The sequence below is a fragment of the Condylostylus longicornis genome, unplaced genomic scaffold (genome assembly GCF_029603195.1).
Source record: "Condylostylus longicornis isolate FDR11 unplaced genomic scaffold, ASM2960319v2 ptg000081l, whole genome shotgun sequence".
In the NCBI taxonomy this organism is placed as follows: Eukaryota; Metazoa; Arthropoda; class Insecta; order Diptera; family Dolichopodidae; genus Condylostylus; species Condylostylus longicornis.
The window spans coordinates 1,910,941-1,938,340 of NW_026578049.1; the positions used below are offsets into that span (position 1 = coordinate 1,910,941).

A 27,400-nucleotide genomic window follows, 5' to 3' on the forward strand; every position below is an offset into this window, starting at 1 on the left:
AGGTTTTTCTATGGAGAACATATTGATGTCTTTATATATCAGCACTTCATCTCTTACTTTTGTACATTAAAGTAAAGATAGGTACAGATATCAACTCTTATTACTCCTGAACATTTTTTTTATAATGAAAAAATAAGCTTCCAGATGACATTTTTACCTTCTTTATTGAATCCTCTAATATGACTTTTTTGAAAAGTATGATTCAGAAAAAAAAAAATTTAACATACATATTTGGAAAGTCTTAATTAAACTACTTATAATTTTTATTCGGCAGCTTTAACAAGAGCTTCACAACATTCAACGGCAATGGCAGCTGCAGCGCGATCCTATAATAATTAAACAAAACAATGTAATTTTTTAGCTAATTTGAATTTTACAAATTTACTTCGTCGTTTGCTGCTCTTCCTAATTCTTGTTGATACTGGGTTAATAATTGCCTACATTGGCTTAAATCTAAATCTTCAACCAAATGAGCTTCCTCAGCAAGTACTTGTACTGATGAATCTTCATTTACCGATACAGATCCACTGGATACAAAAACTTTTAAAACTTTTCCATCATTTTGATAAACTTGAACAACTCCTGGCTTTAATACAGCTAAAAGTATTTACTAAATTAATTAATCAAAACAAGAAAACTTTCAATCCAATTATACCTAGAGTGGGAACGTGTTTAGCTAGAATACCAAAACTTCCGCTGAATGATGGAACATCAATTTGTCTAACATCAGCGCTGTCAAAGAAAACTTTGTTTCCAGCGGCGAATGTTAATTTCATTTCATCAGCATATCCGCGTGATTGCATTAATCTAGCACTTCTAGAGGCTAACATGCGGGCTCCCTTCATTGCGAAAGACATTTTTGTATCTAAAATATATCAAATATTCAAAAATTCTCGTCATATTATGTAACTACATAGGTTATCATTATGAGAAAAAAACACTAATTAACCAAGCTTTTATATTTTTGATTTTAAAATATTAGTCCCAATTTTTTGACGATTAAATAAAATAAAAATATTAAAATTTTCTAGATAATTGTACAAATTTTAATTTCTACTTACACAATTTTTGGTATTTCAGCAGACACACTAGGAAAAGAACGGCAGCAAATGTGTGTGTATGCAATTTGTTTTGCTTCAATCTGACATTTCTTTATAGAATCTGTCAAAATGTTGCAAAATAGGTTAAATTATTGTTGACATTCTGTTATTAGTGTTACCGCTTGTTTTTTTAGCAAGCGGTTTAAAACCGTTAGCACCTATTTTTTTAACTTAGCGCTAAACGAGCAAAATATAAACATCTGCAAAGTAAATACAGATGCTGCAGACATGCAAGTTTTTTTATAATGCATGTGTACATGCTTTTATATATTAATATAATACAATCAAATTACTGCAAAAGGTTACATGATTGTTGCGGTCCTTATTTAACAATAATACAAACCAGAAGCCTTACCAAAATGACGAAAAAGTGCATATGTAAATGCCAAAGGAGCATAAGTTCTGCCTATTGAGAAGAAATAGAAATATCCAGTTGTTTGTAATAGTGACTAATAAAAATTGAATTTTCCAACAGAATGGAATTTTATATACCAAATGACCACAAAATAAAAATAAAAAAACAATATTTAATGATAAAGATTTCAATAAAAAGGATGTATTTAAAAAAAAGAGCATATGCATCAAAAATAGAAAATAATTAGAAAAATTTCTTTCTAGTGGAATCAAATAGAATTTTTGTGCGCAGATTGTGTTAAAATATCAGTTTTATTACTGGTTTATTTATTGCACTTCTACAACTACATATACACCATTCTTTTCAAAAAATAGAGTGTAATAAGGAAAAACTTAGCTCAGCTTAAAAGCAACGAAGTAATAAACTCACATTTACGGTACTTTTCGTTTTATTCTTAATCAATCAGTGTTTTCACACTAGGAGATAAAACACACGTCAGTGTTTTATCTCGCTAAAACACTCATTCCAAAAATATTGCTTAATTTTCTTACTAATAATAAACACTAAATACACAGTAATTTTTTTTGCGTGAAAAATTTCTTTCGACGTTGGTAAAAGAAACGTCAAAATAGATCTCAGTTGTTTTTCAATTTTGGGCAAAAAATATGTTTTATACTCTTCATACTTCATTTTGTGTAAAACACCAAAGACACACTTCTTCGTTATTGTTATTTACTGATATTGAGTTGATTGAATTTTGATTCATTGAACCTTTATTGATTGAATTTTGAGATTGCGTCAGCAAACGGAGAAATGAAAGGCAATTGCGGACGATTTACGATGCTAAACAACTATACAGTATTTTGCATATAATGCCATACACACATTGAAACATATAAAGTCAAAAAACAAAACCGACAGCGGTAAAAAAATTAGGCCGCTATTTTTTTAAGTATGCGTATTCTATATTAATTTCGACATTTCGCGCCAGGAAATAATTCTTTTTCTTGATTTTGAAAAATGCGAAAATGGCGTGAAAATTTTCTTAAATAGTGAAAAAATTAGTTTTCCATAAAAAAAGAAACCGAAGATATCGTCAAAATAAAAGTGACCGGCCAAGATAAGTCATTTATCTTATGATAAATAAGTCATTTATAAAAACTAGTCCTAATCGGATTCAGGATTCAAAACATGAAAAAAATATGTGAGAAATGCAATGATCAAAAAACTCACGGTTTACAGGTAAGAAAAATTTAATTAATTCTTTGTTTATTGCCTATTTATTTAAAACTACATTTATATACATAAGTGCATACATATATAAAATTTTTTAATTTACATAATATACATAATATGTATGTATGTCCATAAGCATATAACTTTTACTACAATATGGTGGAATGTAGAATTTATATTGTTGTTACCATCACATACCAGAAACAAAAAATATACTCAAAACTTTCTTTAATTACTAATTATATTTACATTACATTCATACAAATTTTTGATTTACTCTAATATGGTCTCATTCATTTTGTTGTCCAACCATTATTTCTATAAGATGAATGGAAAAAAACTGGTTCATGTATGACTTTAATAATTTTGACTCGATTGAAATGTTGGTGATGATAGTGATTTTGTGTGTTCGGGAAATAATTTTTATGATTGTGAGTTTCTAAAGGAGTTGAATGTAAAATTTTAAGAATCTTAATATTTTTATGCGGATGAATAATATGTGGATTGTTATAGATCTTCCCCACAGGTGCAACTTGATGAATAATTTTTAAAAAGTTAGTTGTATGAGGTACGGTATTTGCTGGGTTTTGGTGTTGTGTTGGAAAAATTGAATTTGTAGGATACGGTAATTGTAGTGGCTGAATTATCGGAGTGTGGGTTTTACGATGAAGAAATGATCTAGAGGCGGGAAAGTAATCTTGATGATATATTGTATTTTGAGGGTATATAACAGTATTTTTATGGTCGATAGGATAATATTGTGAGGAATGAATCGGAATTGGCGACTCATAAAGTGTTGGGATTGATGCTTTGGGTTGTTCATGTATGATTTGAATTATTTTCTCTTTATGATGAGGTACGTTTTTAATGTGTGTTAGTTCAGGATTTGGTATATGTTCTTTTATTAATTTTAAAATAGTATGACGTGGCTTGTAGAGTGGAGTAGCTTCTGCTGGTGGAACAGGATGAAGAATAGTTCGTGGCTCCTCGTGAACTATTTTTATTAGTTTTTCTGAGTGGTGATGATTATGATGTTGATGAAGATCGTTTGCACTTAAACTTTTTTCTACTCCAGTAGTTTCTGCTTGGTGCTGATGATGCTGCAAGTCTACCGATGCTGGTATTGGTTGTGGTAAAGGTTGCGGTAAAGGAGGATGATCTTTTATTATTCGTAATACAGGAGATGGTTGAGGAACAGCAGTTTCATCTTGGTATGTAACTGTTGGCGCTTGTTCATGTATAACACGAATGACATGCTCTTCAGAAGAAGGAACGTCGTCTAAATCATCTTCATTAACCTTTACAATCTGTAGTTCTGATGAAGACGGCGAAATTTGATCTGAGCCATACTTAGACACGGGACTTAAAATGTTATTGCTGATGCTCCCACAAAATATGAATGCGGGGAATAAAACTCCAACTAAATGTAACGTGTAATATAACTAAATAGGAAAATTAATGAAACAAAAATTTTTGTTAATCTTTTGAAATCCAAACTTATATTTCAAATTAAAACAAAATTTTAATTTGAATAATGTTACCTTCATAATCTGGTTTCTTTAAAAGATAAAAATTTAAAAATGCTTGCAATTGGATGTCTAAATGAAATTTGATTTGAAATTAGTTGCATCGTTGACTATATATAGAAAATTGAAGAGAGTTTTTGTATTCAATTACTTTATAACAAAAATTACTTAGTTAACAATTAAAGAAAAGAAATAAAAACAATAACATTAGATTTTATAGCTCCAATTATGTAAATTTGTTGGAAAATTTAATTTGAATAGTCTTAATAATAAAATTTATAAAGATGGACAATATTGCAACTGAATGGTTTTAATATACAGTTGTAAAGTAAATTAAATCAACATTTTGTTTTGAGAAGTTGCTAAAAGAAAAAAAAATTAACATAATTGATTTAAAAAATTGAGGTTTAAAATATAGTTTTGAAAATTCATCAGTTCATCATGAAGGAAATGGAAAAAATAATTTGAATTGGTTTTGAAAAAGACTTTGTACTAAAAGCAATATAAAATTATACAAGCCTCATTACGTATTTTTATTACATTTTACTAAAATTAATTCATGACACATGATGATGAAGTAAGAATGAAATTTATACTAAATAATTAGAGTGAAATTTTTTGAAATTGACTAAGTAGGAAAGCATTTTGTTAATAATAATTGTAACTCGCACCTTCCAAATTTTTCACTTTATATATGTACGTAAATAAATTTGTGTGCATAATTTTTCTGATTCCTTTAAAATATTATAATTAAAATTTTGATAACACATAATCGTTTACAAATTACTTCAGAAGCCTATATTGTTATGGTAAACATAATGTTAAGACAATTTTGATTGTGCAAATTAATGCAATTTCCACTGTTTATATGTATTTATAAATTTAATATTAAAAGGAAAGAGAAATAAAAAAACTAAATCTTTATTTTTTTTGTTTAAATTAGGCACAAAATATATTTGTCTTATACTTAACAATCAAATTATTTATGTTATCAAATAATGAGTGTATCTTATTTAATTGAAAGGTGTTTTAAATGTTTGAATTCGAAGTGAAAAAAAAAATATTGCAAAAGAAGAAGATTTACATATTTTTTTTTGGTTCATTTTCGGTATAGAATTAATTGTTTGGTTGTGTACCTTTCTACTTTTTTCAGTCACATTCTTTAGTCACTTGCCAAATCAGAATTCTCATTTCTCTAATACGATTCTAATTTTTTTCAATTGGATTCTCTAATTTCATATCAAAATATCAGTTAACATTTTAAAATAATAATTGAAATTGCAATTTTCAAAAGTTAAGTGAAAAATAAAATTACATGAAAAATTAAATTATGCCAAAATATGATACTGATTTAACCATTTCTTATTCGGTGAGTAAAATGAGAGATACAAAATCAGGCTTCCATAATATTATAAAGATCATTCGTATTATGCGGAAATATTTTCATAATAGAATAATTTATAATTTTTAGTAAAAATCCAATATCAGTTTATTGAGAAAGTTAAAAATTAAAAAAAGTAAATATTTCAATTCACTCTGCTAACACACTCTGTGTATGTCATACCATTTTTTTTTTTTTAAAATATAATATTACCTATAATATGTAACAATAATCATCAAATAATAATATGTAAATGTGACAAAGTTTAATTGAAAAAAGGTGTGTAGAAGTTTTAAGTAAATGTGATGAGTTCATATTTTTATTATTTTTCTTTTAATTTCCTATTGATTTTTTTATTTTGAATTTAACAATAAGGCTATTGGTTAAACATTTTTATAATACAATAAAATTAAATTGGAGCAAAATTGCAACTTGTAATGAATATGTAAGTCAAATATAATTTTTGTAAAAATTAAAATACATAATCTATTATCTAAGTTATTATTGTGTAAAATAAAAATAAATATCACCTAGATTTGAATTTATTGTTTAATGCGATATATTTTGTCCTATATGTTTATGTTATCTATTTATATTACGTTACATAATTAGTATATTCAATTAAAAGTTAAAAATTTAAAACATTTGTATAACTAAAAACAGTTGAATCTCGATTTTTCGTCTACTATCATACTTTACATTTTCTTACGAACTATGTGATATTATAATGACTGTTAACTAGTATCAATAGAAATTTAAGTGATAAGGCTTAAATAAAAAAAAAATTATTGATGTGATTGTAGAAAATTAAAAAAAAAAGGACAGAAATTTAAAAAAACATGGGATTTTATACAGGAACAAAGAAGGAATTAGGAACATTTTTAAAACATTAGGAACTTTAATTATAAAATTTGTAATAAATCAAAAAGTTGAGCTTTTTTCAAAATCTTTCTTTAATAAAAATCGGATTTTAGTAATTTTAATCTCTAAAATAAGAAAAAAAAAAAAAAAAACTGAGAAAAAAGGATTGATAATTTTTGCAAATTTTCGAATTCCAATTATTTTTGAAAGAAAAATACTCGTATAAATCACAATTAAAGAAAAAAAGAAATTGCATTTTCGTAATGTGCGTCTTTTCTACACGAAATTTACTTTAGCAAAAATAAAGTGAAATAAAGTGCCATATTCAAATTGAAAGGAGTTTTCATTTTAAAATTTTTAAGAAAATTAAAACAATCTACTTTTAACCTAAAAGTGGAAAGGAAATAAAATCAAAATTTTCAATTTCCCAATTTTTTTTTTATGACTGTTTTAGTAAATATCAAAATTTGATTTTAAATAAGTTTCACTGTTTACATGTAATAAGTTTAATAATAAATTCAATTGAGATTGACAATAAATTTATTTTTAAATATTTTTTAAACTAATGAATTTATTAATAAAATAAAATTTTCTTTTATATAATATCCACATGCGCTACTATGTTTATTTAGCAAAGTTATAAACTCTGGTGGATTACTAAAATTGCATAAAACTTTTATATCATTAGACCTTAATTGGTTGTTAATAAATTATATTCCTAGCTTGCTTGTAATCAATTTCTGTTGAAATAATAAAATTTTCAGAACAACCAGGCCCTAAAAGTTAATCTAAACTAAGAACCAAATCCTAATTATAAAAAAGCATATTGTTTTCCAAAATGTTATTTTTGATTCACTTATTTTGTAATCAGCTACGTTAAAAAATGTTATTACTAAAATTAAAAGGTGCAGAATCTTAAAAAGGTTTAAACAGTTTTCATATTACGACACCGAAAAAAATTCCGTTATTTAAAGAAATATTTCGAAAAATTCATTTTTTAAATACTTGTCGTATCTGAACTAAACTTCTCTAGCGGAAATCTAAATGTCTCCAATAAATTTACCATTTTAAAATAAAATTATATGTATTATATAATTAAATTTAAATTTTCTATATAAAATAAGTTTTTAAAATATAAAATTGAAATTGAGGAACTGTTTCTTACCGCATCGAAAGTATTTGAAGTTAAAAGAAATTTGATAACCAAAATTGTTTTGTTTTACAAAAATTTATTTTTACTTTATTGTCTTAAAAATAATTTTTAATTATTCTACTTATGCTAAGTATGTCGTGTTGCGTTAGGTGAAATTTTCAGTTTTAAAACTGATATAATTTAATAAAATTATTTACATGATCAGTTTTTATGTTTTATAATATTGAGTAATTTTTTTCGTGAGTTTTTTTTTTGTCTTTTTTTTTGTTTTTTCTTTGTGTGTGTATTTGTTGAATGTTCTTCACTTATGGCATCTTTTGGTATAGAAGCTATATATAGTCTAACAATATTATCTAATATAATAATTTGTTAAACGACCTACTTAAAATTAATTTACATAAAAACAAATGAAATACAATTTAATAAATGCCTAGATTTTTTTTAAGCGCTAAATGAATCTCATTTTTTGCCCCAACCTCCCCCATGATGACCACCGTGATGACTTTCTTCTTGAATAATTTTAACTACTTTAATTTCTTCATGATGTCCACCACCGCCACCGAAACCTCCTCCATGTCCATGTCCAGCTTCTTCATGAATAACTTTTACAACTTGTTCACCGCCACCATGACCGCCGCCATGTACACTGGCAGCTTGTTCATGTATAACTTTAACAACTTGTTCTGCGGCGGCAATGCCTCCACCATGACTGAAACCAGATGCATAACTGCCACCAGAAACACCACCACCATGTGATTCTTCATGTATTACTTTTATAACTTGCGCAGCACCACCACCTCCACCACCAATAATAGCTCCACCACCAATGGCACCACCGCCAGAATGTTCATGTACTACTTTAATAACTTGTGCAGCTCCTCCGCCAATACCACCGCCATGGCTAAAACCAGCTGCGTAGCCACCACCACCTCCAGCAGCGAAACCTCCTTGTTCATGAACAACTTTTACAACTTGGGCACCGCCGCCGCCGAAACCACCAGCGGCAAAACCGCCACCTCCGGAACCACCGACAAAACCGCCTTGTTCATGTACAACTTTGACAATTTGTGCTCCGCCACCACCTCCATGCCCAATACCAGCTGCACCGGCAGCGAAACCTCCACCATGCCCACCGCCACCACCAGCACCATGATGATAAATATTTACAACTTGTGGGCCAGCATGTTTATGTAATACTTTTACGAATTGAGGTTGAGGATGTTGTTGTACTTGTGCACCTGCACTACCACCAAAGAGGCCACCAAATAACGGATTAGCTCGACATACCGATGCAAAAATTAATAAGCAAATAATAATCTGGAAATATTTACAAAAATATTTATGAATAAAGACACGATTCATTCTATAGTTTTCATTTTGTGAATTATTAAGCTAATTTATCCAAAATATATATTGTATTAATTTATGCATTTCATTTTTTCCGCTTAAAATTTTTTTTTGTTTTTATTATTTTTTTTTAATCCTTTTTGTGACATGCAACAGTATTAATCCTTTTAATGTCTCTGTTATTATTACCTTCATTTTTTCGATACTTTATTTATAATTTTTTTTTACGATATTAGTAATCGAATTGAAAATCTGAAACTGATAACAATGCCAGAGAATCGATATGCTTTTATAGTCCAAAAGGTATAAAATTTTTTTTTCCAAAATTCATCAATTAGAGAGATGATTTGAGTTGTTGAATTTTTGTTATTGTTAAAAATTTCTTATATTTTTTGCTTAAAATTCATATAAAAGAAAGTTTTCGTGACCAATACAATAATGATTGACCACATCTCGTGTATTATTTTTGTTGTTGTTGTTTTTATTGTAATATCTAGCATTTTGTTTCAGCAACATTTTCTAATATACGCAGTGCAAAGTACGTACACACAAACATGGAGGTATATAATTATAAATATTCCCTAATTCGTTACCTTTTATAACAAAATGAAAATCAAAATATCGATTGAAATAAAGCATGATAAAAATAAATGATAAAAAAATTTTTTTTTTATAAATTATGTATAAAAAAATGGCCTAAAACGTCACAAATTTTGTGAAAATTTAACAGCCAAAATAAAAAATTTAAATGATTATGATAATCAAAATAAAATTGAAAAAATAACAATAAAAATAAAAAAATCTTATATAAAATGATGTTGAATTGGTTTTCTTCCTTTTTTTGTTACAAAGTTCATAACACATCAAAATTTGTCTATAAATTTAAGCAAAAAATTTAAATAAAGCTTTCCAAATTATGCATGCGAAATTAATTAATAAATTGAATCGATTTTAGTTTTTTATCATCAATTGATATTTTGTTAGTTTAAAAGTAAGATCTTGTTCGATATCAGGCGAGGGGCCCTACCATATTAAATAAATGCATCAAAAATTGGGCGCATAAAAATGTGATTGAAAATACAATTGCTACCGCAAGCACGTTTCGAATCTAACGTCTGGTAGGATATTTGACAATTCTACAAAAATGAAATATGAAAGTGAAAGATTCTGTTTACTTAACATTTAAAAAAATGCATTGACAACTTGGATAGCCGGCAGTATTCAAATCATCCGCCGAAATTTGCCACAATTTATTAGCATTAAAACGACAGTTGAAAATCGCACATGGCCTGCTGCTGAAGGATGCTTAATTTTTTATACATTTTGACCAAAATTAATTATTTTTTATTTAAACTATTCGTGTGTCACAATTTTTAAAATGTTTAACAGCGCTATTTTTATCAAAAATATAACAATAGTTGTGAAAATCATCATAGGATATAGTTATCACAGAAGAAAATACAGTGTTAAATTCTTACTTTTAAGTATTTAAAGAATCATCCATCTTTCATCAATTTCCGTCAGAAAATTGAATGAAAGGGAAGTGGAAGAATTTATATATATATGATTGTTCTCAGCCTACAATTGAACAGCCAATCAATTCAATCTACAATTGAACAATAAAACCAGTTAAAGCCAGTTGAAAAAAAACGAGTCTCGTCCTTGTCTTCTATACAAATAAATACTCATGAGTCCGGAGCCGACATACAGTAACCTTTAAACGCTTGTGTTACAGGTAATTGATAGCTATTTATTTTTGCCTTTTCTAATGAATTAGATCTTAGGTCTTACCTACATATATATATATACAAGCCAATTTTAAGATAGACTAATATGATCAAATTGCTACATCGTAGGAGGCGTATATTTTTACAAAAATCTTTTCTTTATTTCGTTCTGGTTCAAACAGTTCGATACTCGTAACTTAACATTTTTTCTTCTTGAATACAACTGGCTTATAACAGTACGTTTCGAACATGTTAACTTTAATTTACAATGCCTAATCCATAAATGTTTACACATATTAACATATTGATATTACTTTCTTTTACATAATATATATATGTACTTTGAACAAAGTATCGCCAGAAAATGCAACACCAAACTCAAAACAAAATTTGGTATCCAATTTAACGACAAACCAATTCAAGAGATAAAAATGATCTCGTATCTTGACGCGATCAACAACAAATTTTTTTTTCTTATTTTTCCCCAGATGGTCCAAATTAAAGATTTAAAAAAGTTAAAAAAAAAATACAAGTAGCCAAAAAAAAAATCTAATTATGGTCATATATTAAACTGAAACTGCTCATCATCATCATCATCTCTTGTTATTTACCATCATAAAATGATGATGATGATGATGATGATAATAGAAATGATGATTTTCTTAACACATGTTATTATGTACTTCCTAATAATTAGAAAAAAAAAACGTCTAAATCACTTGATCGCATCCAAGCCCCCTCATCATATTTCACATACAAAAACCGCGAACAACCATCAAATTGATAGTGAAAGTGATTAACCCGTTTTTTTTTGTAATACTAAAACACAATAGAAAAACCAAAACAAAAAAAAATAATAATTTCTAATGTTTTGATTCACTAATAAATTAAAAAGCAAAAAGAAAAAAAAAGACATTCCAAATTTTGATAAAAAAATTTGGTGACAATAATGATCTCACAATGCAGGTTGCGTAAAACTTGCGATTGGGTGAAAAATTTTAATAATGAATTTTCTAAGATTCTGTTTCTGTTTTTTAAGAAGTTTTGATTGCGTATGATTTTAAATTCGTTTTTTATCCCTTTCCACCTCAAAGTTAGTCTTGGGTAAAGGGCAATCAATTTTATTTTTTTTGCTCTTGTAGGTTGTAAATTGCAAATTGGAACCATGATTCACTAATTGATTCACTCGAGAACCTCACTTCTAATAAATCCGAGCAGTTCCTTCTATTGTGGATGAACGCTTCACACTCATTGAGAAGCTGCATTTGGGTCTCCTCCTTTTCCTCAAAGAATCTGCAAAAGCCGTCAGTTTTTAAACTTGCAGTGTGCCCCGCCAGGTAACCCGTGAGAATTCTCATGTGATTCATCGGCATCCTTATGGTCGTCTCAAAATGGTCCCGATTAAAACTCCTCAAAAGCCTTTTGCTTACCGAAGCCTCGGATTCGCCCGGTTCTTATAAAAGACGTTATATAGGGACATTTATTTCATTGAAATTTCATTGTACATAGTTAGACAAATAGACTGACAAACTAATGCTAAACAATACTTTTCATCAATTTTAAAAAGTGAATTTTTGTTGCACTAAATTGAGAAAAGTTTCGAATAAAATGTTTCACGCAACATTTATAAAAATCAAATATCTTTGTTCCACGATGTACAAATGTATGTTTGTATTAAAGATTTATTATAAATGTATAAACTGTTTATATTATGTAAACGATATTATATTATATGTATACGTGCATATAAGTAAAATATAGATATATGTACCTAATGATGTTATTTATGTCGTAACAGCTTTGTTACAATTGCCTATTACGTCATTAAACCGGTTCAAATGGGAAATACAACCTACTTGTAAACACTTGAAATCAAATTTTTCCTCATTACATTCCGGTACTATGCAATGATACTTATATGTATGGTACTTAAGTTGATTTTCTATTGATGCTTTCGTTATTGATTTTTTTTTGACTTTTTCAAAATTGTTAATTAAAATTTCAAAAATAATTACAATAACCAGAATGATAAGAAAAAAAATTGTGAAGTTGATTACAATAAAAATAAATTTAAAGTAAATAAATTTTGAATTTTGGAAACATAAGTGTGTACGTACGCAAATTGGTGAGAGTGATATTTAAAATTAGTGCGAATCACTACATTATTAAAAGTGAATAAGGTATTACAGCCCCTTAGTTATAAATAGAAAGTTAAATTAATAACTTAACATTAATTATGCCCCCTAAAAATTATAAATAAAACTTGGAATTTCTTTCATGTTAATGTTATTTGAGGTTACGCATCTTCAAATAATTGTAATTTTCTTACAAATGTCACCAAATGTGGCTTCACTCAACTTTTCAAAAGCCAAATAGTTTCTAAGAGATGTATGAACCAAAGAAGCTTTTGCTTGTCAAACTTTAATGAATAATCCCGATTGATTTTTATCTCAATTCAATATCTGGAAAATCTTTAATATAGATAAAGAGGTGATGTCAAAATTATCACCTTTATTATCAAAATTTCAGAAACTAATATTTTAAATTTTACTTGCTTTTTGCTGTGTTTTCACGCTTCAGTGAGAGAGGTTGGATACCGAGATCATAAATATAGAAAAAGAGTTGCGTTAATTAAAAAGGTCATTAAAATACTCTCATCAAATTAAATGCTTTCCCATTTTTTTGAAGCAGCTTGCACTATTTCAATTTCGGTGTTCGTATTTCAATTTATGTAAATAACTTGTTTTAGGACCATTTATAATTCCTCATAATTAACAATTAGTTTGATAATTTTAAAAATTGCATTAATTGGGCAGAAATTTTTTTTTTACAAATGAAATATCAAAAATTTTACTTTTGTAATTAACTTTATTTTTTTTTTAATTTAATTTGTATTAAATTGCTCTTCCAATTCTTTTACTTTATACACTGAGCTATAGAAGATATTGGAGTATTACGAAAAATAATTCACGTAAGATTCCCCACGAAGTAATCAATCAAAATTTTATATCATTTTGATTTCGTTTCTTTTTAAAAACAAGCGTGTGTTATTTATAAAATCGAAATTTTTATTCACCATTCAACTTTTTTTTCTTCATTTTTCATTTTATTTCCTATGATCGAAAATGTGCGTTGTGCAGGTCAACGAAATCAAATACCCACAATTGAGTTTTTTTGTAACTTACAATAATGGAAAAAATCGATATTTACGGTATTTGCTAAAATATAATTTCTTTTAAAGAAAAAAACAAAATATGAAATTGAAATATTATTTAATTTGATATAATTAATGATTTTATTAAGTATTTTAAAATTAATTGCTAATTAATTGTTTATAAAATCATAATTATGCATGTATAGAGAAAAATGATTGAAAAAGGGTTTCGAAACAATATTAAATTTACACGCTCAAAAAATTATATAAAAGCCGATTCAATTGCTCAAAAATAAAATTCAAATTATCATACTGTGAATAAGTGAAGCAATAAAAATGAAGAATGATTAAAAAATTAATAATAATTCACAATATGAAAATTTATATTTGTATGCTTATATAATTGATAAAATTTCATAATGAAATTGTTTTAGAGTTGATTTTTAGGTAAAGCTGTTTAAAACTTTTGATAATTATTTATTAAAAAATATTCACTTTTAATATTTCATGGGGAAAATATTAATTTTATTGTGAATGCACTAATGTAGGTTCTAGATTCCGCACGTCGCCGAATTATTTTTAAATTTATTGTAGACATGAATCATTTCTATCGGATTTTTTTAATGAATATTAAAGTAAAAACATCCTATAAAAATGATTCATGTCTACAATAAATTCTTTAAAATTGTCTCAAGTTCCAATATTAAAAAAAAATATAATGAGGGATTTTTTCTCTAAATTGCAAATCTTCATGTAATTTTTATATAGGTGGTTTACTGTGTGATACTAGTTCTTTATAAATTAAGAAACATTCAAACAAATATAAATACATATTCATATCTATAATCAATAATTTAAGATATTATGCAAGAAAAATTGTTTTTAACGTTGAAAAAACAAAAATAGGAATGAAATTTAACAAATTGAACAATATATTCTTTTTATATACATATATGTATTACATATATCGAATTTACTACTTCATTTGTAAATGATGACCATTAAAATTTGTAAAAAAAGAAAACTACGTATATAAAAAATCCCCCAAAAAATACATTTATGATTTCTACAATATAAAATATAAATTAGCAAAATATTTAAGTAGCGTATGGTGTTAAAATATAATTAATATTAAATATATATATAATAAAATTTGCCTATATAATTTTGGTCATTTCTATATACATTGAAGAGAAATCTATTGATTTTCATTCAGTCCATACCAATAATATAATTTCATCTTTATAACAAATTGAGTGCGGTAGTACCTTATATGCTATGCAATACAATCTTAGATTATTATTTATATTTTAGGCTAATTGTACATATACAAGCACAAATATAAGGAATTTTCAATACAAATTTTATATTTTTCACCTGCATAAAATTTCAAATTTATTCCAACACTAAATTTTTAACAGCCGGATTTGATTAATAAAATGTATGATTTTTATAAATATTATTGAATTTTAAATTAGAGAAAAAAATATTATCTAATAAATTTGCAAAAATTCGGAATTTAAACTATTAGTTTTTTTGTTGTGTTGCTTTTGTTAACAGAAATAGTAAAAATATTGAAAGAATTTCGAAAGTGTTTTGGTTTTTTTGTGCATTACACTATTCCGATTATCATAATTTGCTGAGAAAAAAAAAAACAAATATTTGTGGGTATTTTTTTAATTTTTTTTCTATATCACATTTATTGTATTACACTTTTGTTTTTTTTCCCCAATATTCAGCAGTAATTCAGAAGAACATAAGTTGTAAAATTCAGAAGGTCGAAAAGTTATGTAGCTTCTTAAAAACAAGGTCTGCAGACCTAATAAAAAACTTAATTAAAAATTATTTGAATTTAAAATGGGTTTACAATTTTTCGTTTTAAATTTTTCAATAATTTAATTTCCTGTTTTAACATTTTGTTCCCTTATGACAATATCACAAATAATATATTGAATATAGTATATATACAATAGAATGATACACCTGGTATGATAGCACAAAAACTCAACGTAATTTATCGAAAAAATTAATATTAGAATCATGTCTTGTTACCTAACGGTACAACGCCTTATACAACCACTTTAAGCATCTTTTCTCTCAATATATTTTAGTACAATACATTAATTATATATTAATTAAGCCAGTCTTAAGAAAATTACCAAAGAATAAAGGATCATTGCTGCTAGCCGAGGCTACCTTCATTTCAATTCATTGCTAATACCCAGAGGTAAGCATGTATATGGTATTCATTTTATATAATTTTATTATAACTTACTTATTAATAAGCGTATAGAATCCTGAAACCTCTAATATAACGCATTTTTTATTAGCTTAATTATTCTTTCTATGTAATTTACTATTTTACTATTATAAGGCTGGAAGCAATTTTCTTATTGCTTGTTATAAGTATATGTGTAATTATTATGTAATAACACTAATGTAACGCGTATATGTAAAAAATGAAAAAATAAAATAAAATAATATCAGTTCACGATTTCCTAAAATTTTAAATTAAATTCAAAAGGGCTCTTATAATTACATAATAGCCCTTTTCATTTTATGTGTAAAATAAATAACAAAGAGTACGCATGTATGTACTTTTGAATCATAACAATTTTTTGTAAATGTATATTTAATGACAGTACAATAGTGTATATGTATTTGTATGTATGTATGTATATTCGTTATATTTTTGTTTCCTACATAATAGTAAAGAAAAAAGTTTAAGTGTTAGAAATTCCCTTATTCAGTTTATTTTCAATGTCAAAATTTTTTGTCCATAATTTTATCCATAATTTTAATGTTACCTTATTTGAGCTTACGTTGAACGAAGATGCTGTGATGTAGTTCTATATGAGTGTTTATATATGAATAAATACAAGCTCACACGAAAGTTATACAATTTTTTTTTGTTTCATTTATAACAGTAATAACATTTTTTTCTCGGTAAATTTTGAGACAGTTAAAATAGTTTTACGATCATTTTTACATAAATCAGTTTTAATTGGTTTAAAGCGAAAACAAGGCAAAAAAAAGAAATGACAATATTGCGTATTTTTTTCAAAAACGAAAAAACTCCAAAATATTATAGCTTCTATTTAATGTTTAAGCTTCCTTATACTTGTTACGAAACGAAAATCGTTCTTTTATTAAAAAGAAACTTAAAAGGAAGTGAGAGAAGAGAGAATTTTATACTTGTTACTTATTCCATTTTGTGAGAATTCTGTCAGAAAAGCGTTTTCTCAAATTTCAAAAAAGTATATGAAGAGATCTAATGATGAAGACAAACTAAGAAATGTTCAGTAAATTTGGAGTTCAGGACGTGCAATTTATAGGCTTATTATGCCATGTATGGGAAATTCGCCAAGAAATTTGCAAAAATTTATCGCAAATTTTCCAAAAATGCAAAATATTTTATTGTGATAGTTCACTTTAATATGCTTTAAATATTCTACAATGCTGCCATTGCAAAAAAAGATTTTACAATAAATCTATGCGCCATACTTAGTACTAAACTATAGCGAATTCATCAGCTCAAGAGAGTTTGACAAGTTGGCGATTAAGAACTGTAATAATATTAAGAACTGTAAATACGAGTACCAGCGCACGAATAAATTTTGATGACAAATGAAAGCAATAAAAATATGTGTGTTTACTTTTGTGTTATAAAATACTTTAAAATTTAAAGTCATTTAATTTGTTTTATCTCCTGAATTAAAACACATACATAAATATGTACATATATACTAAATACACAAATAAAAGTGAAATGGGAGAAAAGATGAAAACAAAAAAGTGCTAAAATTTTTTTTTTTTTGAAATTTTGTTATAAATATTATAGGAAATTAATTAACATAATCATTAGTGATATAAGAAAATCAAATTAATCATTAATGTAAACTCTAAAATTAAGAAAGAGACGTAGTATATGGAAAAAATTTATTTTAAACAAATTATATAGGTTCACTGTTGGACAGTTAGTTTTTAAATGCTTGCTTTACTTATGGCTGTGTATTTGTATTTTGTATGTTGAACACTATCCCATACATATATGCTGTGCCCGAAATGATAAAGTGACAAATTTATTTGGAATGAAAATTTAGTTTTTATATAAATTGAATGGTAATAAAAAAAATGAATATAAATTAATTTTGTTATTTAATTATTATGTAATAATTAAGTTATATATTATATGATTAATTTCTAAGATTTTTAAAATATTAAATTATGTTTTTCATATATTTTTAATAATTTTAATGAAATAATAAAATTATGCATTGTTAATAGTTATAATATGTATTTGGGAATTTAATTTATGTTGGAAGTTTTATAAAATCATATTGTATAACATTAAAAATCCAGCAGTTTCATTTGTCATATTCTTAATTTCCTTCGAAACTCAAGTATCAATTTTACTTTTATTTCAATAGTGCTCTGTTATAGATTTGTAGATTGTAGATAGTGTTTTGTTGGTTTTCATTGATTCCCTTTTAGATTGGCTGGGGAGCGGTAATATTTATTTTAAACTAACTCAATTTCTAAAAGCCAATACATTGAAAAATTATGATTATAAGTTTAAGAAAAAATGCTGGCATTCTCAAAAATATATCTTGGAAATATTGATGATTTCCCATAATGTGAAAAAGAAGTTTGCTAAATTTGGGAGAAAAACCCTCCATTCATCTGCTGTGTTTTCATTAGAATTTTTTAAAATAGTTTTTCGCTGTATAGGAGGCTTTTAAAACGCAAAACAATTTGAAATCCAATGTGGTATACTACAATTGCAGGTGTTGTATATGAAACAAACAAGGATGGTTCTTGTATGTTATAATGAAGTTTTAATAAAATCTAATCAAATTGAAATTACTTTTCATTTTCATTTAACTGAACTAAAATTATGCATTAAATTTAAATTGTAATAAAAAATTATATGTTTAAATATAATAAATAATTATTGCTATACTTAATTATTTCTTCCCATTTCAATTGGTAATTTAATTTTCTAAATTTCTTTAATATTTCTATCTCTCTTTAATATTTGAGCCGTCAATTTATTACAAAAATTTAGGAATATAAAAACTCATTTATTTTTTCAATAACGGTTTTATTATTAAATTTAATTCAAGTAACCTTACGATATGCAAACATTTTATAGTAAAACATATCAGCCTGAATCTATGCAATTTTTTTTTGTACTTTGAATTTTTTAAAACAAAACTACTTACGAACATAAAATGCTTTACAAAATGCCTATGCGTAGTTTATTAATGACAACGAAATTTCGTATCGTAGATTCCAAAAATAGAAGCCTAATTTGTTGGATTTTTTCATAACATTATTAGATTTTCTATATTTTGCTTAAAAATTAATTTAATTATTATTTTGTTTTTCGAATTGATTCTTAATTCAATCGAATTTGGCATATTCATTGCTTGTGTTTTTTTTTTATAAATTAAATGCATTAATGAATAAAATGAATGGACTAGCTTAGAAATCTACTTAAATATTAAAACAAAAAAAAACGACAAATAAACAATTCAGTTTTTTAAAATTAAAAATAGTTAATTTTAAGACCAACTATGATCAGCACTTTCAGCACCGTGATCTTCTTCTTGTATAACTTTAACAACATTAATTTGTTTTTCTGCTGGAAAACCGATATTATCATGATGGTGATGATGATCACCTCCTAATGGAGTATCTTCATGAAGTATTTTAAGAATTTTAACACTACCGCCACCACCACTGCCACCAAAACTAATATCACCAATACTATTGGTAGCAATATCATCAGCACCAAAACCACCACCACCGTAATGACCATGGTGGTGATGGTTATGATGAAAAACATTAACAATTTTTGGTGGTTCTGGTAAATGTTTATGAAGAACTTTAACAACTGGTCCAATATGTCCACCATAACCATATCCTCCTCCTCCACCACCACCATAACCAAATCCACCTATTCCACCATGTCCATATGCAGGAATAGGTCTTGGATCATAACTGTATATTGGATTTGTATATAATCGTATAACTTTACCAGATCCATATCCACCTTGTTGACCTAAACTATAACCACCGATTCCACCGATTATAGCACCTTTTTTTAAACCAGCTGCAATACCAGCAGCTTTACCAAGTTTATATCCTAATAATTTTGCTTTTAGGGCTAATAGAACACCATTCGATTCCATAAAGCAATATCCAAAAATTAATATTGTTAAAAGGATCTGAAATTATTTTAAGATAATTAAAATTATAAATATCGTAGTGTTTTATGTGACAGAAATTCCAAACTTCAAATCCATATATATGAAATTAAAACTCACTTTCATTTTATGAAGATTTCCGATAAAAATAGAAATTAAATCTAGTTACTAACTGTACAACTTACTATTCTGTACTGATGAAATTTATTTAAATATTTTTTTCTTATATATGTGACATCTACATTACGGGTGTTCAAAAAAAAAAAAAAAAAAATTTACCCACAATGAAGGAATGAAAATTTCTCACCTGACAAAAATTTGGTTACATGTTTTATTAGATCTCTTTAACGGTCTTTTTAAATACGCACTTTTATTATGTTTTATATGAACAATAGTTTAAAAGCAAATATGAAGTTTTCTCTGTAATTATCACAGCAATTGGTAACTTATTATCAAATGTGACTAAAATAAAAAAACAAAAAGAAATGCAAAAGTAACAAAACATTAAAGTTGTATAATTTTTCTTTTAATTTTTATTTAGCAAGTGTTGACAAAAATTTTTGCTTTCATTAGAAATGATTCAATCACTAAAATGTGCAAGAGAACAAAACAAAATTAAAAATGGAAATGAATAAAATTCGGTCTTACTGACTTTAAGAAATTTTATTTAAATGGCAGCTGTGATTTGCATAAGAAATTGTATGCTTGAACTGTAACACTAAAAAATTTTCTTAAAGTTGCAGGTTCTAAGAAAAGCAGAGCATTTAAAAGAGGAAATAATCATAGAATTTTGACATTACTTACAATAATCGGACATATTAATTTTACAGAATTTTCGTACGTAGCTCTTTATAGTTGGCCATGTTCTTAACTGAAATCGTAGATCTTAATAATTTTGAAATACAAACCAAAATTATTATTTTCCAAAGTTTCATCGCATCTTATGATCGTTTTTGAAAATCACTTTGCCTTTACAATTCTCAGGATTACTATTGCAATATAACAAAGTACAGTTTTATAATTTATATAGTTTAAGTTTTTCTGATTTAATTATTGTTACTCTTATAATACCACAAAAATTCCCAAAATAAACCATTGTACAAGGATTCAAACATTTGCATAAAATTAAATGGAATACAAAGGTGTAAAAGAAATACCATGTGATCATAATATGGAAATAACAAAAGTAGAAAATTAATTTTACATTTTTTTTTCTTCAAATTCATCACATTTTTATTATACAAGTTAAATCACCATTAAGTTATTTAAAAAGAGTATTAAAAAAGTGTGAAAAACCTTCAATCTGTGCATATATCATATGTTCCATTAAATTTTACTATAGTAAATGAAATGATTTTAATTAAATTATAAGTTTAAAGTTAAAAATTTGAATTTTAAACTAAATTGTCAAATATTACAATTAATACGGATTTTCAGATTGTAATTAAATTTCTTTTAAATTATGAGAGAACACTTGCACTACACACAATAGTGTATGATCAAGTGTTTTAATATTTAGACTTGTGATTTTTCCGCGAAATGAAATGTTCATCTATATTTTTGCACCGAACCATTTAAAAATTCCTGAAATATTTTCAAATTTACGAAACGTCAAAACAAATGATAAAATTCGACAGTGAAAATAATATGGCATGTGACAAATCATAAGTTTAACGGTTATCTTTTGACGTAGTAAAATTACGGCTATCTTTTGACGTAGTAAAATAAAGATTATTTCCATACAAAATGTTATTGTACGGTATAAAAATTCGATAAACATTTGATAATAAAATGTACTGTGTGAAGTCGTTACGAATTTTGTTTTGTAGTTTATTTCATTGTAAAAATTCGATATCTGATCAGTTAGTGCTGTGAACGGTCAAATTATTGTGATTTATAAAAATTACCATATATTTTTATTCCTATTCCCTATTTCTAATTAAAATTGGCTCAAATTACCATAATACGGGAAAAATCCCTTAATATTGGGAACACTGGGTATGATGGCAAACGTATATGGGCGAATATAGTATAGAGAAAAATAATCAACTTAAAAATTAAACGAAAGAAGGTTTATGCATAAAATTAAACGAACGTAAACGAAAAGAGTTTTAGATTTTTTTGGCAACAAATTAATGTTTTAATATCAAAATAAATATGTTTAAAGTGGAAATGAAGAAAGGGAGAGAAGATGTACATGGATCATGCAGGAAGTTGCAAAATAACAGCATTTAATTCTGAAAAAAACGCATGAAATTTTTCTTCTGAAAAGTTCTGGATATGCAGTAGGGCTAACATCTGGACTGACACCACACAATTTTCAGTACTAAATTCAAAATTTAATTAAAAATCGGATATCCCGAATAATCCATACTAAAAATTTAAAATCTTTTCTATTTTCTTTTAAAATTTCTTTGCTAATTTTATTACTTTTGCTTTTCTCTTACTTCTTTCTGTTATCTTTTCATATAAACGCGTTTTGTAGCTTGTATTATCTTGTTATTTTAAATTTGGTTTTTAAATTATGTAACGTTTATTTCTTTATTATGGCAGAAAAGAGAGGGTCTAATGAAATGGAATTCATACAATTTGCACCACAAAAATTTTCAGGTATATAAACAATTTGTTAGTTGTTATTTCATTTTTATTTCGGAACTACCAAATTTTTGGTGTTTTTTGGTTAATACTTAAAAAGGTTTAAGGCATTTTATTTTGTTGTTTTTTTTCGGTTATAAATTGGTTTTTTTCTGGTATTTTGTTACTCTTACTTAATTTATACACTTTACTATAAAACATAATTTTACTCTAATAAAATTGAATTTTGGAGAAAATTAGCGGAAGAGCGTACAGGCTTAAATTTTTTTATCAAATTTTAAATGAAATCAGAATGAAATAAAGAGGGAGAATGAATTTTTTAGAAGACTATTACAATATTATTGGATACTTACAAGAGATAATGAGAACGTTAGTAGATAAATTTTGAAAGACGGGATCGAGATTTATTCTAGAAATTGTGGAAAAAATCAAAGCAAATAATTTTTGTTTTAGAACATGTTGTAGTGTTCACTTGAATTTGAGAGACTTGTTCAGTTCTGTTATCAGGTTAAATATTTTCTAAAACTGCTTTTTAGGACGAGTTATGAATTTGCCCAACACTGGGTATTATTTTTGTAAACACATAAGGTATGTATATGTAAGTTTTTATTCAAAAAACTACAATTGACATTTGGTATTTTTTAGTACTTTATGAAAATCAGCTGCCCCAATAATATTCGTTAATTTTGCTTTGGAATTTCTTTACGGTTTTATTCAACTACGAAATTTGCTGGATCAACATGTACAAAGGTTTAACAATTTTACGTACAACAAGTGTTTCCATTCTACACATACTATTTCGCACAATGATTGCTTTAAAATAAATTTCAAATGGAAATATAAACTAATAATTATGTTGGCTGTAACGACATGAAAAAATTATATTAATATTTTGAGGTGCTTGAAGATGGATAAAATTTAAGCCCCTTTTTTTTACACTAATTATATGGTTTAATTTAACGTTCGATAGATTTTTGATTAATTAACAAATATGCGAAAAAATATAGGTAACTAAAATAAAAAAAGGTTTTTTTTTTTGGGAATTTCATAAATGCAAACCACTAATTTTCGATTTTTCTTATTTTTTTTTTTAGAAAAAAAATACAAAGACTTTCTCTTTTATTTGGCTTTTTTTTTCAATTAACTAACTAATAAATAATGTAATCTAATAAATATACTAACATGAAGATGTTTATGATTAGTGATGTAAAGAGAAATTTTTTTTATTTTCCCCATCCACCGCCACCATTACCCTCATAACCCCCGTCAGCACCACCAGCTGCAGCAGCAATTACTTTAATAATTTTTTCGTGACCGCCTCCATGACCACCATAACTACCGCCATGACCTCCACTAAATCCACCATGACCTCCTCCGAAACCTCCACCACCACCATGCTCTTTAATAACGCGTATCGTTTCAATAGCTCCACCATGACCGCCGTCACCGCCGTAACTACCAGCAAATCCACCGCCATGTCCACCGCCATGACCACCACCAAAGCCGCCACCATGGCCGCCATCACCATGTTCTTGTATGACGCGGATTGTTTCAACGGCACCGCCATGACCTCCGCCAAAACCACCACCATGGCCACCACCAAAACCACCGCCATGACCACCTCCAAAACCACCACCTCCACCGAAACCTCCATGTCCGCCACCACCATGTTCTTGTATGACACGGATGGTTTCGACGGCACCACCATGACCTCCATCAAAGCCACCCCCACCATGGCCGCCACCAAATCCGCCGCCAAAACCACCTCCATGGCCACCTCCACCATGTCCTCCAGCTTGAATTACACGAATAGTTTGGACATGTCCTCCTCCTCCTCCACTGTGACCACCTCCACCATATCCACCGCCACCGAATCCTCCGCCACCAGCTCCTCCCCCACTACTTCCTAAGAAGCCAGCCTTAGTACAAGCAATTATTGCAACCAAACAAATGAAAACCTAAAATTATAAAAAATGTCAATTCAATGTCAAAATTAATTTTACTTTTATTTTACCTTCATTATTTGTTATATTGAAACTTAATTGCGGTTGTAACTGCTATCAAGTTGTTCAACGGTTTAATGTAGTTAGTTAACTGATAAATTTTTGATATCTTTGAATCGTTTTTATACTAAGTCAATTTTTATTAAAAATTTTACTACTTTTTCCTCTTCTAAATATTGCCAATTTTATATTCGATAATGAAATGCAATTTTTTGCTTCTTATAAGGTAAATTTTTCATTTTTATTAATTTAAAAAATCAAAAACTTAAATTTATTTTTTTTATTATTTTTTTTTTCTTAAATTATAAGGTTTCGCCTCGTCTTCATAATAGTGAAAATAAAAAAAAAATCAAAACAGATCAGTGCCCATATCAAAAAACAACAGTGCCAAATTATGCAAAGGTAAAATTTAATTGCACCAAAAAAACAACATCAGCCTTAACACTACTCTACTGTGTATATGTGTCTTTCTTATGTAATTGGTAGACCATCCATTAAAGAAATTAGATAATAATGATTATTTGTTGAGTGGGATGAGATTAAAAAACATGTTTAATAACATTAGATAGTTTGGATTAAAAAATATTACCTTTATTCGCTATAAGCGAAATGAGATTTTTGAACTGAACCATTTTTTTTATGTCGCTCTCTATTAAACATTTTGGATCTTAAAAAAAGTAGAAAAAAAAACAAAATTTGGATTTTTTGTTAGCAATTCATAAATGTATTATGATTTTGTATTCCATTTAGAATTGATAAATTTTTCATTTTACTAAAATGATTTTGCTAAATTTCCAATATTTTTTTTTTTAAATTTAAATTATAAATAATGTCATTGATTCCAATCGAATCGGATTAACATCACTCAAACGAGAACGTTAAGTACAAGGTAACAATGATGGATTAAGACACAATTGAAACTTGTGAATATGGAGATGTAATCAAAAAATTTGAATTTACTTTATTTGTTAATCGGTTATACTGGAGATTATTTTTATTATCGTACGAATGAGTTTCCGAATACAATTTTTAGGAACCTTTAAAAGGTTTGAGGCAAAAATTAAAGTACAAATCAGTGTTTACATGTAATAAACTTATTTGGCCGTTGCCCTTGGCACCACAAAGCATGACTCCGGCCCAAAGAAAGAAATTGCCGCTCCCCACCGGTCGAGACCACCTGATCTCTCATCTCCATCTATACCGTAATAGCACCGACATTAAAATTATTTAGCAGTATTTTTTGGTTTAGTACTGGCTTCCTAATTGAAGTATAAGAAATCGAATTGAGTAAATAAATTACAAGTATCCTAGTATTGCCAAGAGTTATGTTATTTATATATTGATATTTTTCTATCGAATTTATTGAAATTACAGAAAAAGTAAAGTGGAGATATTGTTGTTATTTTTTGTTGTTTGTTTTGTTATTTTGCATGCAAATTCTTTTGCGAATAATTTTTTTTTAAACGTGTTATACATTTTTATTTTTAATTATCATAATAATGTTATTCTTTTATATATTAAAAGCTTGTTATAATCGGAAATTCGATAATTTAATAGTATTTCCGATTTTTAATTATTAAAAATTAGAAAAAAATTAATTTGCAATTATGATAAAACTATACGAATTTTTGTTTTGGTTTTAATTTAGTTTTCCGGAATCTTTGCATATAAAGGGATTAATATGAGTTCGATTTCATAGAAATAATTTATATAAGCAGTTGAGAGGTAGACCATGAGTCGAGAGAAGTAGACCGGATAAATATTATCATAATTTTTATTTCAAAATATCGGGACAATCTGAAAAGAATAGAGAGTGAATAATCTTCATGTTGGTACGCCGAAATTAATTAGAATTATTTGATGTTGAAATATCAAATATTAGAAAATTCTTTTCTTACAAGATATCCTGTTGATTGATTTTTTAAAATTTTATGAGTAGTAGCAGTTGACACTATTACATTTTATTATTCGCCACATGAATTTTTTAATAAATTATAAGTATAAATAAAATAAAAAAGTATAATTATATGGAAGTCATTGTACAATCTAGTTTCAAATTTTATTTTATTGTAAATAGTAAAAAAATGTTAAAATGGAATTATTATATGATTCGCTTTATTAAATTTATTATTAGGAATGTTTTGCTATTTTAAATCAAATCTATATTGTGTCAAGTCTAATGTTGCTCGAATCGGTTCCAAATATCAATCTAACTAAATAGTTTTAATAAAACAATTTTGTCAAAAAAAATTTTTACTAAATATATTTAATATTTACCATACTGTCATTTATAGAGAGGTCTTAAATTATAATCGATAACAAACAATTTAACAAAAATGGTGACAGAACTAATAATGGTATTAAAATATTTATTGTATTGACACATATTTTATGCAATAAAATAAAATGAAAAAACAAAAGAAGTTCAAGAAAAAAAATTAGTTGTTTCTTCGTAAACAAATTCGTAAAAAATTAGTAGTTTATTTCGTAAATAAGATCGGCAAAAAAATTTTTTTTATTTATTAATTGCAAAGAATATTGTTTTGCGAAAATTTATTGTTACTGATATATTTATCATAACTGTTTTGGCGCATTTCCATCAAATTTTTAAAAAAAATATGCCAATTAATTTTACCCTGTTTATTGCCATATTCATGGGAAACCGACACGTTTAAACCGACCACGAAATTTTGTACACAAATGGATTTTAGGAAAGTTATTATTTCTCTAGAACAAATTGTTATGATTAG

General features: G+C 26.8%; 4 protein-coding genes across 4 annotated transcripts; all 4 read right to left on the reverse strand.

Moving 5' to 3' along the window:
* Nucleotides 1-138: 138 nt before the first annotated feature.
* Nucleotides 139-966, reverse strand: LOC129613221 (ATP synthase subunit delta, mitochondrial). The gene is made up of 4 exons (XM_055527203.1): nt 950-966; nt 656-865; nt 386-597; nt 139-326 (listed from the first exon to the last, which is right to left on the reverse strand). The coding sequence occupies exons 2-4, from the start codon at nt 855-857 to the stop codon at nt 264-266; spliced, it is 477 nt and encodes a 158-aa protein (XP_055383178.1). The 5' UTR covers nt 858-865; nt 950-966; the 3' UTR covers nt 139-263.
* Nucleotides 967-8,071: 7,105 nt separating this feature from the next.
* Nucleotides 8,072-9,154, reverse strand: LOC129613289 (uncharacterized). The gene is made up of 3 exons (XM_055527287.1): nt 9,149-9,154; nt 8,944-9,004; nt 8,072-8,889 (listed from the first exon to the last, which is right to left on the reverse strand). Exons 1-3 carry the CDS (start codon nt 9,152-9,154, stop codon nt 8,072-8,074), a joined length of 885 nt encoding a protein of 294 aa, XP_055383262.1.
* Nucleotides 9,155-19,407: 10,253 nt separating this feature from the next.
* Nucleotides 19,408-20,037, reverse strand: LOC129613290 (uncharacterized). The gene has a single exon (XM_055527289.1). The coding sequence runs from the start codon at nt 20,035-20,037 to the stop codon at nt 19,408-19,410; it is 630 nt and encodes a 209-aa protein (XP_055383264.1).
* Nucleotides 20,038-23,870: 3,833 nt separating this feature from the next.
* Nucleotides 23,871-24,667, reverse strand: LOC129613291 (uncharacterized). Its single transcript, XM_055527290.1, has 2 exons — nt 24,662-24,667; nt 23,871-24,605 (listed from the first exon to the last, which is right to left on the reverse strand). The coding sequence occupies exons 1-2, from the start codon at nt 24,665-24,667 to the stop codon at nt 23,871-23,873; spliced, it is 741 nt and encodes a 246-aa protein (XP_055383265.1).
* Nucleotides 24,668-27,400: the final 2,733 nt, after the last annotated feature.